The sequence below is a fragment of the Triplophysa dalaica genome, chromosome 10 (assembly GCF_015846415.1).
Source record: "Triplophysa dalaica isolate WHDGS20190420 chromosome 10, ASM1584641v1, whole genome shotgun sequence".
Lineage (NCBI taxonomy): Eukaryota > Metazoa > Chordata > Actinopteri > Cypriniformes > Nemacheilidae > Triplophysa > Triplophysa dalaica.
In genome coordinates this window covers 5,158,369-5,173,387 of record NC_079551.1, presented here as the reverse complement: position 1 = coordinate 5,173,387, position 15,019 = coordinate 5,158,369, and the positions used below count along the sequence as shown (strand labels likewise).

At 40.8% G+C, this 15,019-nt stretch overlaps 2 protein-coding genes across 6 annotated transcripts; one reads left to right on the top strand and one right to left on the bottom strand.

Moving 5' to 3' along the window:
- The first annotated feature begins 796 nt into the window (after window positions 1-796).
- LOC130429534 (transmembrane reductase CYB561D2) lies at window positions 797-2,693 on the top strand. The gene is made up of 3 exons (XM_056758159.1): window positions 797-1,107; window positions 1,566-1,603; window positions 1,717-2,693. The coding sequence occupies exons 1-3, from the start codon at window positions 981-983 to the stop codon at window positions 2,218-2,220; spliced, it is 669 nt and encodes a 222-aa protein (XP_056614137.1). The 5' UTR covers window positions 797-980; the 3' UTR covers window positions 2,221-2,693.
- A 201-nt stretch (window positions 2,694-2,894) lies between these two features.
- Window positions 2,895-14,395, bottom strand: rad54l2 (RAD54 like 2). 5 transcript variants are annotated; one of them, XR_008907626.1, is made up of 23 exons: window positions 14,238-14,395; window positions 11,398-11,564; window positions 11,025-11,286; window positions 10,808-10,920; window positions 10,606-10,719; window positions 10,276-10,511; window positions 9,773-9,955; window positions 9,555-9,688; window positions 9,275-9,471; window positions 8,851-9,193; window positions 8,488-8,665; window positions 8,190-8,414; window positions 7,847-7,965; window positions 7,400-7,509; window positions 7,160-7,259; window positions 6,723-6,928; window positions 6,464-6,639; window positions 6,182-6,378; window positions 5,877-6,055; window positions 5,700-5,789; window positions 5,485-5,574; window positions 3,962-5,235; window positions 2,895-3,884 (listed from the first exon to the last, which is right to left on the bottom strand). XR_008907626.1 is itself a non-coding variant. In XM_056758152.1 (23 exons), the coding sequence occupies exons 2-22, from the start codon at window positions 11,510-11,512 to the stop codon at window positions 4,304-4,306; spliced, it is 4,299 nt and encodes a 1,432-aa protein (XP_056614130.1). In that variant the 5' UTR covers window positions 11,513-11,564; window positions 14,238-14,395; the 3' UTR covers window positions 2,895-4,195; window position 4,303. The 5 variants fall into 5 exon arrangements, 4 of the variants coding, with proteins under 4 accessions (XP_056614130.1, XP_056614127.1, XP_056614131.1 ...); XM_056758152.1 differs by having other exon boundaries at window positions 2,895-4,195; window positions 4,303-5,235; XM_056758149.1 differs by having other exon boundaries at window positions 2,895-5,235.
- Window positions 14,396-15,019: the final 624 nt, after the last annotated feature.

The window sequence follows — 15,019 nt, the reverse complement described above, 5'->3', positions numbered from 1 at the left end:
ATCTGCAGGAAGGGATGGGGACCCACTGTAGGAGATAAGAAGGTTTTTGTGCTCTGTTCAGTCTGGCTGAAGGCCAGCGAGTCACAGGACGGGCAGGAATTCTGCTATGTAGAGGACAAAAATCCAGTAATTGGCTGTGAATGTCTGATTCTCCAATTACCGCGATATTTTGCTGAACAATCACTATATTGTTCTCATTGGTAACTATTTTAGATATTTAAGTCTCAGAACCCCCAATTATATAATAGGCTTCTATAGAATATGAGATGTATCAATATGCAAATATCAAACATTACAATTTATTCATTATAAATCATGTTATTTATAAATCTTCTTTATAGATTATACGTAATTCTATGAATAAAGGAACATACCCACACAAGAAAAATGACAAAAAATATTTTTTAGAGATTAGTGTCATTATTTTTTATAATAAAAAAATAGAAGTGCTTATTTTTAAGAGATAATTTAGAGTCCCAGATAGACGGATAACAATGAATTGTGATTTATTTTTAATCAGGAAAAACGTGTGACCCCTGCAGGTCAAGAGATGGAAATACATGAAATCCCACGTCAACATGACCACAGGAATTTCTAGAACAGAGAAAATCTGGAATCAATTATTTACAACTATTGCCAAAATAAAAGTCACTTAAACGTGTAAAGGAGACAACGGATGTTAAGGGAACTTAATAAAAGTCTTACATTTATTGTACGTGTGCATGCGATTGGTAATTGGAGCTAAAATCTGTTCAAATCTGTTAGAATCACAGAGGATTCGGCTTGAATACGTAACAGGACTTTTATCTTGGCAAGTTGATTTGAAAGCGGAAGTCTCGAATTTTTCAGCGTTTGAAAGGAGTTTAAATGGATTCAAGCCGATATATATCAATAACGTGATTGTATATGTGTGTAAATTACCTGTATATGAAGATTTGTAACCTTTTTACTTCATTTGAGGTGTCTAGCGGAAGAATAAAATGTCGTCGCGTCACGAATCGGAGCCTAAATTGTACTATTACAGCAGGACATTGTGCGGCATCTGTACACATGTGACGTGTGCTGTATTCACTGGCTTCATAACTGTACTGTCCAAACCTGGATCCAGTGAGTACAATAAAACACATGAGGACTTTTAATGAGACATTTTGGTTCAGGAATATAAATTCATAGAAATATTTGATCTTCTTAAAGTAATAAAGGCTTATCATATGTTTGCTCTTTACTTAGTCTATGCACACAAGTTTAAAGTCCTGGTGTACCACACCTTTTACGGACTATAATGACGTCATAGAGGTGTTATTATGTAAAAAAATTAAACGTGGGAGTACAAAATTTGAGGTTTATGTTTTATTAAAAGAGATTCAATCTGATGGTATATCTGATTATTATTTTCCTTTTATTGTTCATTTTATTTTATGCAATTAAGTTAAACGGATTATAAATTCTGGAAACGAAGTAAAATAATGAATAAAATGCTCATTTGTATAAAAGAGAGTATAAATGCATATTATGCGTAAAATGTTTGTACATTTCCAAATAAAAGTCAGTATATTTGCCAACAGGTCTGTTCTCCTGGCATCCGTTCTTAATGACCCTTGCTGTAAGTATCATGTTAAACATCCGTACAGGATTTAAATCTCTAGCATAAAAACTACCTTTAATAAAGAAAATCTAATTTATATTTACCTGATGAATCTGTGTTCCTCAACACAGTTTTCCTTCTTCATGACCGAAGCCATTCTGCTGTTCAATCCCCATTCCTCTCCAGTTGGAAAGCTGAAGCACAAAACTAAAGGGCGTCTACACTGGATTTTGCAATGTCTCTGTGTCTTCTGTGCCATTGTGGGTCTGATCGCCATCGCTTACAATAAGAACCTCAATGAGAAGCCACACTTCACATCATGGCACGGTTTGATCGGTTTGGTAACTGTGATTGTTGTCGTGCTGCAGTCTCTGGGAGCCCTTTCTCTGCTTTATCCCAAACTGGCCAAAGGCTGGTCACTGGCAAAACTAAAGCGCTACCACGCCACCTCAGGTTTACTGACGTACCTGCTGGGCAGCATCAGTCTGTTTCTAGGATTGTGTTCTGCATGGTTCAGCAGTAATGTGAGCGGGTATGTCTGGTACCTGGCAGCCCTTTGCCCAATATTGTGCGCTCTGGTTATTATGAGTCAGGTAACAAATGCGTATATGGCCAAGAAACGACAGCAGTACTGAGATTGTTGAAGATTGGGAAATTAAAGATGGACATTTTCATTTGCAAGCATTGAGCTGCGAGCTACTGACCCATGTTAATGGAGACATTTTATTTGTTATTTTGTTTTGTAATTGTAGATCTGAGAAGATACACAGTGCTTTGTAACTACTTGTCATTTTTATAACTGATTTATAAATAGACTCAATGTATTTTTGTATAACTTTTTTTATCCTTAAATGCATTCTGACAGTTTGTTGTACAACAATATATACATTGATGAATGTCATCATTTAATTATTTGTTGTTAGGAGGGTTGTGTAATTTTTTCGGCAATACAAATTAAACTATTCCGTTTAACTAAAAAAAAGCATTTATAATACATTTTTATTTTGTATATTTAACTGTTAATATAAATAATTAGTAATTTCTTGTGCAACTGTTTTTCTTTTTATTATATAAAGCAGCAATCCGTAACTTTAGCCATCTTTATCGCCATCTCTGTTTGAAAATATAAGAATACAGCGTACTTTCCATATCTATTTGTGTTGAAGTCAGACTGATCTTTTCGTCAAAATCCCAACAACTTAAATTATAAATCATTATTCTTATCTTTTATCAAGATAAGGAGACACTTTCAAACACGATAACTGATTTTTATTTTTACAAAAAGTTGAAAAAACGCAACGAGACAGAGTGATGGAACCGTATTCTCAATACAGGAGTCAAGTTTATTTATGTTAAAACAATATTTAATAAATACAATGTCATTTTACTCTACTCCTCCTCATGCCGGGACATGAGATGACGTGTGCGCATCTCATGGGACAGCATTGTGGGTCCCAACTGCCGAGTTGCTAACAGATGGCGTATGAGGGAAACCCCCCCCTCACCTCTCTGACAGAGGGACCTTTTATCTTAAAAAAACGTATAAAAAATAAAAAAAGAACGAAAACGAAATAACTCTTCAGCATAAATAAATATTTCTAATAAATTTGTACATAGTCAAAAAAATGAATACATGTCATAATACAAAACAAAGATTAGGGAGAAAAATCTAAATCACATATTGAATGCACACCAGAGAATTTATATAACAGCGTTAGCAGACTTGATCAGAACTCAAATTGTGGGAGGAGTCAAAATAAAGAGCTCTAATAGGCACAGAGAATGAACAGTGTTATTGGCTGAGGGATTCGTCAGTCACAGGTCAACCAGAGAGCGCATGTACGACTCAACATTAACACAAAAGTCTAACACGTTTATAGTCTTTGAAACTGCCGAACGAACAACTTTGGTCATGATTTGTGGCCCCAACACAAGAAACTGCCAACTAACAACATGACTGCGCAAAACTAACAAAAAAACAACAACAGCAAATAGGGTCGCATAACAGTCTACACATTCATAAAATTATCTCGATGTGGAACGGATGATTTTTGTTGCTACGCGATTGAATGAGAACACAGATCCATTTTGTCTGCTTTAAGGCTAATATCGAACTAAACGCACTAAACGTACACCCCTCCACCCGATTTTAAAGGCTAACATGAGAATACATTCGAGTTTTAAGGTTTTTTTGTGTGTTTGTTTTTTCAAAAGGATAAAGAAAAGGTCTTGGTGGTGTCGGACTCTGGGCATGGCTTCTGACATTTCGCAAATGTTACGAATCCTCCCGTCGCCCGGTCTGCGAATTCAATGAGCAAGACAATTAAGAATATTCATGTAGGACCACCGTTTACAAAAAGCAGTAGTAGTACTTACAATTACAAATAAAAAAAGGTCACAGATGTCGTCTTTTATCATCCTTGGGGATGCTACAGGGTCTAGCAAACGGCTAAGTATCTCTAGAGTCGTCTCTTATGTATGCAAACAGTCTGAAAAGACAATCACATTAGTATCGGTAATTTCTCTCTGTGGGGGGGGGTGGTCCGTATATCCAGGAGAGAGAATCGATGATCAGGGCTCTTTGCAGGAGCCCTGCGATCTGGTCCCTTACTGTAAAGAAAAATATATATCAACTTTCCTAACTCCAAGCATATACAGCATTTGGATTTATAGGATTTCACCGTCGTCCAATGGGATTCTCCGTTTCGCAATCGTACCTCACTGACCCATTACCTCTATGACATCATCATCCGAGCTGCTTCCTCCATTTTCAGCGTGGGAGGAGTGCATGTTGGGGTGGCTGAAAACCGGCCCCAGCAGGCCGGAGGACGAGAGGAAGGTCGAGGCAGTCGAAGCAGGAGTGGACATAGACGTTAAGCCCCTCGGGTGTAAGGGACCCGAAAACATAGGCTGGGTAAACGGTACTTGAAAACCAGAGAGCATGCTTGCCATGCTGGGATTCATCAGAAATGGAGGGAGAGAGGAGGAAGAGGACGATGACGACGGCACTGATGACGAAGAGGAGGCCAACATATCAGCATGGGTTGTGGAGGTGGTGTTGGTAGAGCAAGTCGAAGAAAGCGAGCTGTTGGTCACGCCAAGTCCGAGAGTGTCTGTGGGGAACATGGCGTGTAAGTCACCCAGGGTCTGCCCGGCTTGCTGCAGGAGATGCGACCTGCTTCCGAGCGTGGGCGGAGTTAGGTGACCCAGGGCACCCAGTAGGGAGGGGTTAAGCCCCATGGGTGGAAACCCAAAGCCGCTGCCAAGAGGAAATCCAGGGTAACTTCCAGCTGCACCGGCAGGTGTCGAGGTCCGTTTGCTGATAGGCTGTTTAGATGTCCGACTTTCAGAAAGCTTCCGCTTTAAGCTTTGAACGTCTAGGGAGGATGTGATGATGTCGCTGTTGAGCTGCCGATGCGGGTCGGGGACGCGGCTGTGCTGTGCAGGTGTGTCCATGCCGGGGGCTTCGGGTATTGTCAAAGATGTGAAGTTGTCTCCAGCGGAAGCGGTTTCTTTGCCGTGGATTTCTCTGAGCAATTGAGGGCTGTCTGGAGAGGATGGGCGAGCCGGGGCTTCGGGGGATAAACGCTTTTGCTCCTGAGGGGACGTGCGGCCGTTGCTGACAGGATGCATGGGAGAGCCTGAGTCCTCTGTGGAAAGAAAAGATAAAGTTGGTGAGATAAAGAGGTGGTAATCTATCAATGTTTAAACATTGCAAATGCATTTTTAAGTTATTTTTAGTTTCTTTATTGCAATGTTGAACTGGATTCTCAAACACAAAAAATCCTAGAGAAACTTGAGTCCAATCAAGAATACAAAATAAGAGTATTTAGTTTCTTTTTCCATTTTGACTAAGTTGTAAAACATTTTGTGAATTGATCGATTAATAAAAGTAAAACCTCCTAAAGCTGCAGCTGCCTCATCGGACGCTCTTGGCTTTCCAGAGCGTATAGCAAATATCCTTCCATCGTTGGTCCGGATGTACGTGCCTGTATCCCAAAGCAAGAATGTAAAGCAAATACACTATGTGACTAATAACTCGCTTTCATTCGATCGACCGAATTTCTAAAGTTTAAAGTAAGTATTTTCTAAAACGCCTTTATTTCACTCTCACCTTTGGATCCTTTGATAACATGAATACTTTCTCCTGCACCGATTCGGGCTTGAACGTCTGTGCTGCTGTTCGACCCTGGGATGACTATATCTGCCAAAATACATGAAACCGTGTGTAAAAAAATTCAGGCCTTCAACACAAAGCAAACATGCATAGTGATGATTATTATTATTGTACCAGTGGTGGTGACGACTCGTTGCACATATACCCCGGCCTTTTGTAAGTAGTTTACAGGGAATCCCGCGCTTGAACCAGGAACGCCCATGGGCACCTGCCGAGGCATCATGGGAATGGGTGTGGACTGAACCGGCCTCACGCTTGCGACAGGCTTCTCTTCTAAATGAGGGGGCGGGCGCCTGAAGAAGACATTTCATTTAATTACACAAAAGAAACACCTTGCAACGTTAAATAAACATTACATATACGTTATATTAACGTTATTTATGCGTGTATACACTTTTAGTCTTCTCTGACGGACTCACCAGTTCCTCTGGCTGAAGGCAGGGATATTGGTGAGGCTCTGGTCACTGGCTGGGTAATAATGTGCGTAAGATGGTCGTTGATACGGCACAGATGCCCGTTTCTCATCTTCGTAGCTCTTCTTGGCTGCTCTTTTTTCCGCTTTGGTCAGTTTCAGCTCTTTGCGATCCATCAGCAGAGACTCGTGATGGAACGGATGCTATGAACACAAAATCACATTCAAGTCCACTTACACATTAGCATCAGAGAACAAATATGTAAAAAGTAAAAGTGTGTGTGTGTACCTTGGATATGAGGTGTGGGTAACGCAGACACGCTTGTTCAATGACGATTTCCATGTCCCCATTCGGGGCCATCTGGGTTTGGTTGGGATTGGGCTCCTCCTCCGCAAAGTGCAGCAGAGACTCCACCTCTTTCCGTGTAAAGGTAAGAACAGGGTTCAGGTCATCCACGACTCGATCTGGTGAACAAAGAAACACGCCATTAAAATCATATCTGAATTATGTGTTGCACAGAAAAACACACGCAAAATGCGGCTCTTACCCGACATGCCCTGTTTGGACACCTGACGGTCGTAAATCTTCTTCTCCAGTGTGAAGTCACAGACCAGCCTGTAGATGTGACAGGGTTTGCGTTGACCGTAGCGGTACACGCGGCACACGGCCTGCGCATCGTGACAGGGGTTCCACGAGGCGTCGAAAACCACCACACGATTGGCTCCGATCAGATTCACCCCCAGACAGCCGGCCCTGAAGACAACACCGTCAGTTAGTCCAGACAACAGATGTTCAGTTTTTAAAATGGGTTGCTTGATAAACTTGTCCGGCTAGTTTGATAACAAAGTAGATTTTGGGTTGATCAAACATTACTGGAAACACAATGCTAGCGACACCTAGGTCATGGGTTGATTCACATTAAGCGGCTTTGGATAGAAAAATTTGCCCAATGTATAAATGTGCATGTTTGCTGTAGTTCATCACCTGGTGGACAGCAGAAAGACCCAAGCTTGGTTATTTGCCGGGTCATTAAACTGGTTGATGAGTCTCTCTCTCTCCGAAGCCGATGTGCTTCCATCCAGCCCTAAAAAGTGAGAGAAAGTCAGATCATTTATATCTTTCAAATATATTTTATTTTTATTGTGGAGTACCAATGGTTCCACTAATAGCTCAACTGGCATTACCCTTAAACACTCAGGAATTCAGAAATGGACTGAAACTCACTGTAGTAATTGATGTTTCGGACCCAGTTGTGTGTACCGCTTTCTGTTTGGATTGGCATGGGCCTCCGAGTGAGGAAATCTTCCATAACCGTGAGCGTGGATAAGCTCTGACTGCAAGATAAATGAGACACTTAACTCACTAATGTAAACAAGATAACGGCCTGAGGTTAGGATATAACATGAGAGATTATACGAAAAACTAAATATCTGTACACTGTCAAGTGTGACAAAAGCAAACAATGGACGGTTCTTCGCCTTATCTTAAACTTTTTTGTTAAGCCGTAATTCGTAATTTATGTCCCTATATCACCATATCTGGCTGAAATGTAAAATTGCAGGCTACTTTATCTACTTTGAGATTTGATGTGTCAAAAGTCAAACCATGTCAAACTGACATCAACATGAATCAAAAGTTACAGATTTAATAGGAGGAATTAACAAATCATACCTGAAAACTAAGATTTTATCTCTTCGGCCTACACTTTCATCAATGAGGTGGAACAGTAGAACCATCTTGGCCGAGTTCTCCAGCACACCCGTCTGGTAGTTGCTCATAATTTCTTTGGCCTGAAACAAATGTTAGAAGTGCCATAACATGAACAAACATGACTTTGACATTCAAAAAAATTATTTAAACATGTGCAACTCAAAGATCAATTCATGTAAACTAATGGAAAAGTCTTAAAATACTGTCAGCGCATTGACATCACAACCTTGAGCTTACTGACATCTGAAATCATACTATAGAAGTGAAACTAAACTAAAACAGTGGAAGAAACAAAGGGTCTTACCCATTCATAGGTAATAACTTGATTTGCCCTCTCCTGTAAAGGATTCAGGCCCATAGCAGCCATAGACACTTTGCTGTTGGCAGGGTCAGATGCCTTTCCCTTTATTCCAGGAGCGGGACACCGGGTCCCACCGGTGGAATTAAGATCATCCAGATCCAAATCCTGCTCATTGGTCAGATTCTCTTTCTGCAGTGCTTCGTACAGAACATCTGGATGATTCCAGATCTACAGTACAAGCAAACAGCATAAGTGTTCAGTCCAAAAATATAAAAAGGTCAAACACAGTCAGTTAACATACCTTGCAGCAGACACAGAAAGCTTTGAGCGGGTTGAGTCCGAGCCAGCCGCTGTTTCCCGCCTCTCTAAAGCGGTTCATAAACTCAGTGTAGAGTGCTCTTTGTAACGGAGACAGTCGTACCAGGATCACATGCTCTTCTTTCATAGGCAGGTGCATTTGTAGGACATCGTGACCTCGTCTGGGAATGCAGACAGAATTTAAGCATACTGTGACTTTTCTGATGTGTTTTCAGGCTGATACATCTATATTTATCCAATTTGGAAATAACTTAAAATCAAACTATATATATATGATTTTACTAGGTCAGAAACAGATAAAATGGCTTTTTCGTCACCACCTCTAGGGTGGCGCTCTTGAACCCACCTCTGTACGAAGCCCTCCAGCAGACTGTGCAATACATGACTCCTGTATCTCATAAGCCGAACGTCTTGGGGTGTGCTATCTATACACTGGCCATTCAGAATGGGCCTCTCGAACATGTTACTAAACTCCTGCCGAGTACCGAGGAAATCGGGCCGGACGAAATCCACCATGCACCAGTACTCGATCAGGTTGTTTTGCAGCGGATATCCGGTCAACACCACACGCCGCCGTGACCGGATGTTTTTCAAGGCCTGGGAAGTGCTGGCGTGGCAGTTCTTAATGCGGTGACCCTCGTCGCATATAACAACATCCGGGCCGGGCCGAGAAAGCGCTCTTTCGATTCCTGAATATCACAGAATTGAAATTAACGTGAAAATTTGGACTTTGTTGTGCGTCTTTGTTTTGATAAAACAGATTCACAAACCTTTCATGAGCTCTTGCTGTCTGTCCTCCTCGTCCAGGTCGATAATAACGGGTCCAGCAGGTTTCTTGGACTTCCTTTTGCGTCCGGTCACAAAGCTCTTTTTAAGAGATAGCAGGCGGTACATTTCATATCCCATCAGCAGCACGCCTCCGTTACGGGTCCACTCCTCCACCACTTTAGCCCGGGCTACCGTGTTTCTGAGCAAGTCAAGGAAGAGAGAATCATCGCAACTGAAACACTTCTGTGTTAAAGTTTGGACTAAATACTTAAGTACTCATACTTGTGCTCATCATTGAGGATATGAACCTTAAAGGTTCGAGAAGACACCTGGGCTGGATCCGTGTCGGGGGGAAGGGACTCAGCAGCAGGCAGCCAGAGATTAAACTCTGCTAACCAGTTTTGTAGTGTATTCACCTGGATAGGACACACGCAAGTCGATTTTTAAAGCGAGGAAATATTACCATCCATCATTTTCACAGTTTGTTGACAGACACTCACAGGTACAATAGCGAGGACTGTTTTGGCTCCAGTGTGCCGCAGCAGGATGTCAATGAAGGAGATGACCTGAAGGGTTTTGCCAAGACCCATGCTGTGAGCCAGAATACAACCGAACCCACTGCTGTTCTTATAGCGCTCGAGAGACTCCACCAGATTATCATACAAGAAACGAATACCGCCGATCTGAAAGAGAGATCCAAAGATGTTGAGATGAAGATGAAATGCAAAAAGAAAGGAACATTCAACATAAATAACAAACAACTACATGAGGAGCTTGTCCGATGCAAATCTCAAAGACACAATGCTAAGGGGTGGTGAATGCTTGTTAGGATGTCATGTAGTTGCTAACATGTCCTAAATGGTTTTTAGCATGTTGCTATGTGGTTGCTAGGGTGCTCTGGGTGATGCTAGGTACTACAATGTCATACACATACAGCAAAAGCTGAATAAAAGAGAAATCTCAGCATGTAGTTGGACAGGTGAGTAAGCAGGTGTGCGTTTACCTGGTGAGGTTTGACGGCACGGGCGAGTTGTGGGGCGAGGAACAGGTCTTCATCGTCTCCGGGGTGATTGATATTGACTAGCACCTTTCCCTGGCTGTCAGGTAGGTTGAGGGCATCGTTAACATGAGATCCGCTACTTTCCTCCGTGCCGGGGGTGACCGAACGGTTTTCATCGTTGTCTTCCTCGCTGCTTATCCGTAGGGCATCTTCATCCCCGGAGCTCAGCTCAATCACATCTGGAGGGTTGGACAGAGGTGTTTACTTTTAGTAGCTCTTCATAGTCCAATCAAATAATGAGGAATATAATTTTCCACAAAATATCCTTTTTACCATCTCTCCGTGTGGGTAACTGAAGGACCGGGGGTTCTTTAGCTTCACCCTCATCTCCACTGCTGTCCAGACATATCACTTCCTCTTTGAGCCCTGGGACTCCAGAAAGTATATCTTAAAGAGGAACATCAAAGGAAAGGGGTTGTGAATCTGCACACGTGCACTATATGGTGTGTTCAAAATTGGCACAGGTAAATCTCACCTGCATGAAGAGGGAAGTCCTTGCGCTGCTGTTCCAAACGGCGGAGTCTCTCTAACTCCTCCTGCTGGGCGGCTTTGGTTCCCGCCTCAAGCTGGTGCTCCTTAAGGAGCTTTCTGTGAGCCAGAGAGGAGAGCTTATTACTACCTTTTTACAATTGGGCTAATTTATGTTCAACATGTTATGCTGATGATCAAGTGTTTATATGAGAACTCAATACCGGATGTTCCTCCTCAAGTGAGAGGGCTTTGAGGTTTTGGACTTTTTCTTCTTTGTCTTGCCATTGGCAGATGTGTTGCTGCAGCTGTCTGGGCTGGAGGGGGGTTGAGAACCCGGTTGCGATGACGCTTGTGACGTGGAGGAGGGCGTCCGAGAGGGAGGACGGGACGAGGGGTCGGGGGTGGATTCTCTAGATGGTGAGGTAGGTGCAGGGCTGGTCGGATCTCTTTGATCTCCCGTCTCCATGCCCTCGAGCTGGTCTGCTGAAACACAATACCGAGCGATCAATAATTCATTCGCAGCCAAAAACACCCATTAGGTCAGACAGCAGACTAATGCCTCTATTCATTCAAGCTGTCGGTTGTAAGGCTCACCGCCTGCATCTTCTTCATCATCGCCGTCGTTATCTCCGTCCTCTTCCTCCTCCATCTCCTCCTCGCTGTTAAGGCTGGGCTCCAGGTCGCTTCCTGAGATCGCCTCTTCTGACATGGCGTCCCCTGGGTCTCCAAGCGCATTACTTACACATAACCATCAAGACCACCTGATTAACAAAAATCATAAACGTCAGCTGGGAATAATTAGAATAAACGTTAACTATACAGATTCAAACCATTTTTCATCTATAAGAGCAATAATGTAAGATGTACAGATATACAATTTCTCAGCCGATACTGGTTATTTAGATTGATATCTGCAATGTCAATAGCGATTAAGAAGATTAAATTACTATTTCTTTCTGAATGTTATTAAGTCATATAATGATTATTAATATTGAACATCAAACTGGTGATGTTTCTTTACATATGGTGCACAAATTCATTGCATTTGCCTGTCCTCTTCTGATTGAAGGGATATATCGGCTCTGAATATAGGGCGGTTAAACAGTATATAAGCTAGTACACTGCTATATCTGCCATTAATTGGTATCGGCCAATAAACCCGATTTTTTCCTCACTATCGACCAATACTGATAATTGGCTGATATATCGGTGCATCTGTAATATAATGCAAAAAGTACATCTGAAAAAACGTGAGGGTTGTTTGCACAACCTTGGTACGACAATGCTAAGGTTTTGCATGGGGTCGTTTCTGTTTAAATCCCAGGACACACCCAGCCGGAAGCTACAAACTAGCACAAACGAAAGCAGACCGATAACAATGATCAACCAATGTACCAACTTTAGCCGATTTTGCACACAGCGACCATTGAAATATTTATTTAAAAATTATATCAAAATAGTTTTAAGCAAATTAATGATTTAATGAGTCCGTGTTTTCTCAAATAAATACAGAATGTGTGATCAACAATCGAAATGAATTTAACATGCATGTTGGTTATTTAACTTTCAGTTTTTAAATACATTTTAATAAAATTCAAATTGTATTTACAAATGCAAAACATTGATCGCTAGTTGTTAAGGTGTTGAGGAAGGTTAAAACAACGTAAACGCAAAGTGCAAATCTCAAAATGTAAAAGATACGGTTAGTGGTATAACTAAAAGCATACTAACATTACAGCAACAGCCACCAACAAAGTTAAAATATAAATACTATTAAAACCTAGTTTACGGTCAAGTGATTCACTTCAGAATCATACAGGCTGACAATCAAATTTCAAAGCAAGATTTTGACTCACTGAAATACAGCAAGAGGAGAACAAAGAGCTACCAAAGACCTTCAATCAAAAAACATCGCTGGGAGAGGAAAAGAAGGAGCAAAAAGAAAGAGCAAAAAAACAGAACGAAGAGAGTTAGGCCTACTTACATAACAGAGTTATATAAGAAGGCTACATTTCCCAGCCTGAGAATGTAGGCCATACTGCCCTGACACACTGACACATTCACACAATACAGCACAACCCGTTCCAAAACAACTCATGCACGCACACACACATTGGCACCAACCTTCACACAACAATCTTTATCAATCTATCCATGTATCCGATTCCCAAAGTAACAGCATAACTTGTGTAGTACCTTTAGAAATAGACTTTTTCTATTGTGTGTGTCATTTCTTTTTTTGTTGTTGAACATAAAATAAGTGTATCTTACAATGCAAGCATGTAGTGTAAAGGAACTCTATTTTAAGAGAAACTATTTCACGGGAAGAACTCTTGGACCTTGAGAGTTGACTGTACGCTTGCATTGTATGACAACCAACAGTCTAAACATAACAAAAAGTCTCTTTTTTTCTATCTATACACACACACTTTGTAAGTTAATAATTGATGACCAATTCTTCAGCATTCAACTTCCCAAATGACTTTTTGTGAAAGATGTACGTGTGTGTGACCCATCCAATCCTTATTATAAACAGTTTGTGCTTACATAACATTTGACATAACAATTATATGCAATACGCGTTTCATTCATCGTTACCATGATGACATGTACTTTACGTGCCATATACGTGCTATATAAGTAGCCGTGCCATAACTGCTACTTTCAATAAAACAAGTGTTGAATTCACTAAAGAAGATTGAACAGTAAACATTATGAAACAGCAGATGCACTTACATTTCACTCGGGACCCAAAGCCACTCGCCATTAAAACCCATTGATTTCAACGGTGCGCATTGCATAACAACCACCTTGTGAACCACTTAGTGAACCCATCGTATAGAAAAAGCACCAAAATATCACATATAACGCATAAAACAAGCTCCCCGCCATGAGTGTGGCAGGGTGTCAAAATAATATAGGTAACTTATATTCAGCACCTGTTCAAAGTCAAAAAAATCTTTAATGTCGCCATATAAACACAAAGAAATCATCACCTTTACGTCCAAGTTGACTATACTATATATATGTAATAACATGCGTGTGTAAATGTCACGTACACGTTTGAGTTCTTTAGAACTGACGTGAATGAGGAACATTTACATAACTGTACTGAGTGACCGACCAGAAGCGCTGCTAACAGACGTACAACCAGCCTCAAAAATCAATTTACACACACATCATCATCATCACCACCTCAAATATATATATTATATGTGGACGTATTTTAACGTATTATAAGCGTTATGCTTACTGACAGCACTAAAAATTATTTCAGACGCGAACCGTGCGCTAGCTGTTAGCACGCTAGCACGAGCGCGCGGTGCTCTCTATTGTTGACGTTAGCATCCGTGCTAACCGAGGTAAAATGTAACTAACAAAGCGCGTTGCCGCCGATTAAACGCGCGCGTGTGAATGTACGGCGATTGTCTTACCTTTTTTACGCCGCTGCTAAAGTCGCCTGCTTGCGTTGCGCCTCATTAAAATATTTATGTTAATTCTCGAAATACTCAGTGATTCTTTTATTTTATCTAACAATTTTGAGCGAGCATCGACCTCATACGCCCCGCGAGGTGCAAATATCGGGTTTAATGGTTCCGCTCTGCAAAGTGTTCCGGAGGGTTGTCACAGTTTCATAATCAGGTTGCATAAAGTGTCTTATTGTGTAATTGAGCAATCTTTTCCAGGAATAAACGAGCTTTAGAGAACGTGCCGAGATGGTTTTGCTGAATTTGTACCTTTTTTATTTTCTTGATAAATAACCATGGTTTTATTGAGGTAAAGGTGTATAAGAAGTATATTGAATTTACTAGTAATTATTGTATACTGTGGAAAAGAAATCAAGAAATTGTATTATTATACTTGTACTGTACTTTATGAAGATTAAAGTTTTTGACTTTTGACTTGAGAATACATACATAGCCGTTGCATCAAGTGTTAATGTATATATTTTTCAATATGGGCCTTGACACTGATGACAGATGAAATTGTTATTTTAAATATTATTAGAATTATGCCAAATTATAAATTAACATGCCCAATAATTATAGAAAATATATTGTTACGTTATATTCAGACACACTATATCAAGTAGAAAGTGAGTGATATGGATAATATTGTGTTATTGTATTGAACTGTAAATGCCTTTTTCTGTATTTTTGTAATGTTTCATATTTTTATAAATATTAATATTCCGATTTTTGAGTCATAGCTTTAT

What these genes read in the sequence shown, in the direction of transcription:
- LOC130429534 (XM_056758159.1), top strand. Translation starts at nt 981, where the DNA reads ATGTCGTCGCGTCACGAATCGGAGCCTAAATTGTACTATTACAGCAGG. An exon ending in ACTGTCCAAACCTGGATCCA is followed by an intron (nt 1,108 to 1,565) that starts GTGAGTACAATA and finishes ATTTGCCAACAG; the next exon opens with GTCTGTTCTCCTGGCATCCG. An exon ending in CGTTCTTAATGACCCTTGCT is followed by an intron (nt 1,604 to 1,716) that starts GTAAGTATCATG and finishes TCCTCAACACAG; the next exon opens with TTTTCCTTCTTCATGACCGA.
- rad54l2 (XM_056758149.1), bottom strand. Translation starts at nt 11,512, where the DNA reads ATGTCAGAAGAGGCGATCTCAGGAAGCGACCTGGAGCCCAGCCTTAAC. An exon ending in CCGAAACATCAATTACTACA is followed by an intron (nt 7,260 to 7,399) that starts GTGAGTTTCAGT and finishes CTCACTTTTTAG; the next exon opens with GGCTGGATGGAAGCACATCG. An exon ending in GTCCAAACAGGGCATGTCGG is followed by an intron (nt 6,640 to 6,722) that starts GTAAGAGCCGCA and finishes TTTGTTCACCAG; the next exon opens with ATCGAGTCGTGGATGACCTG.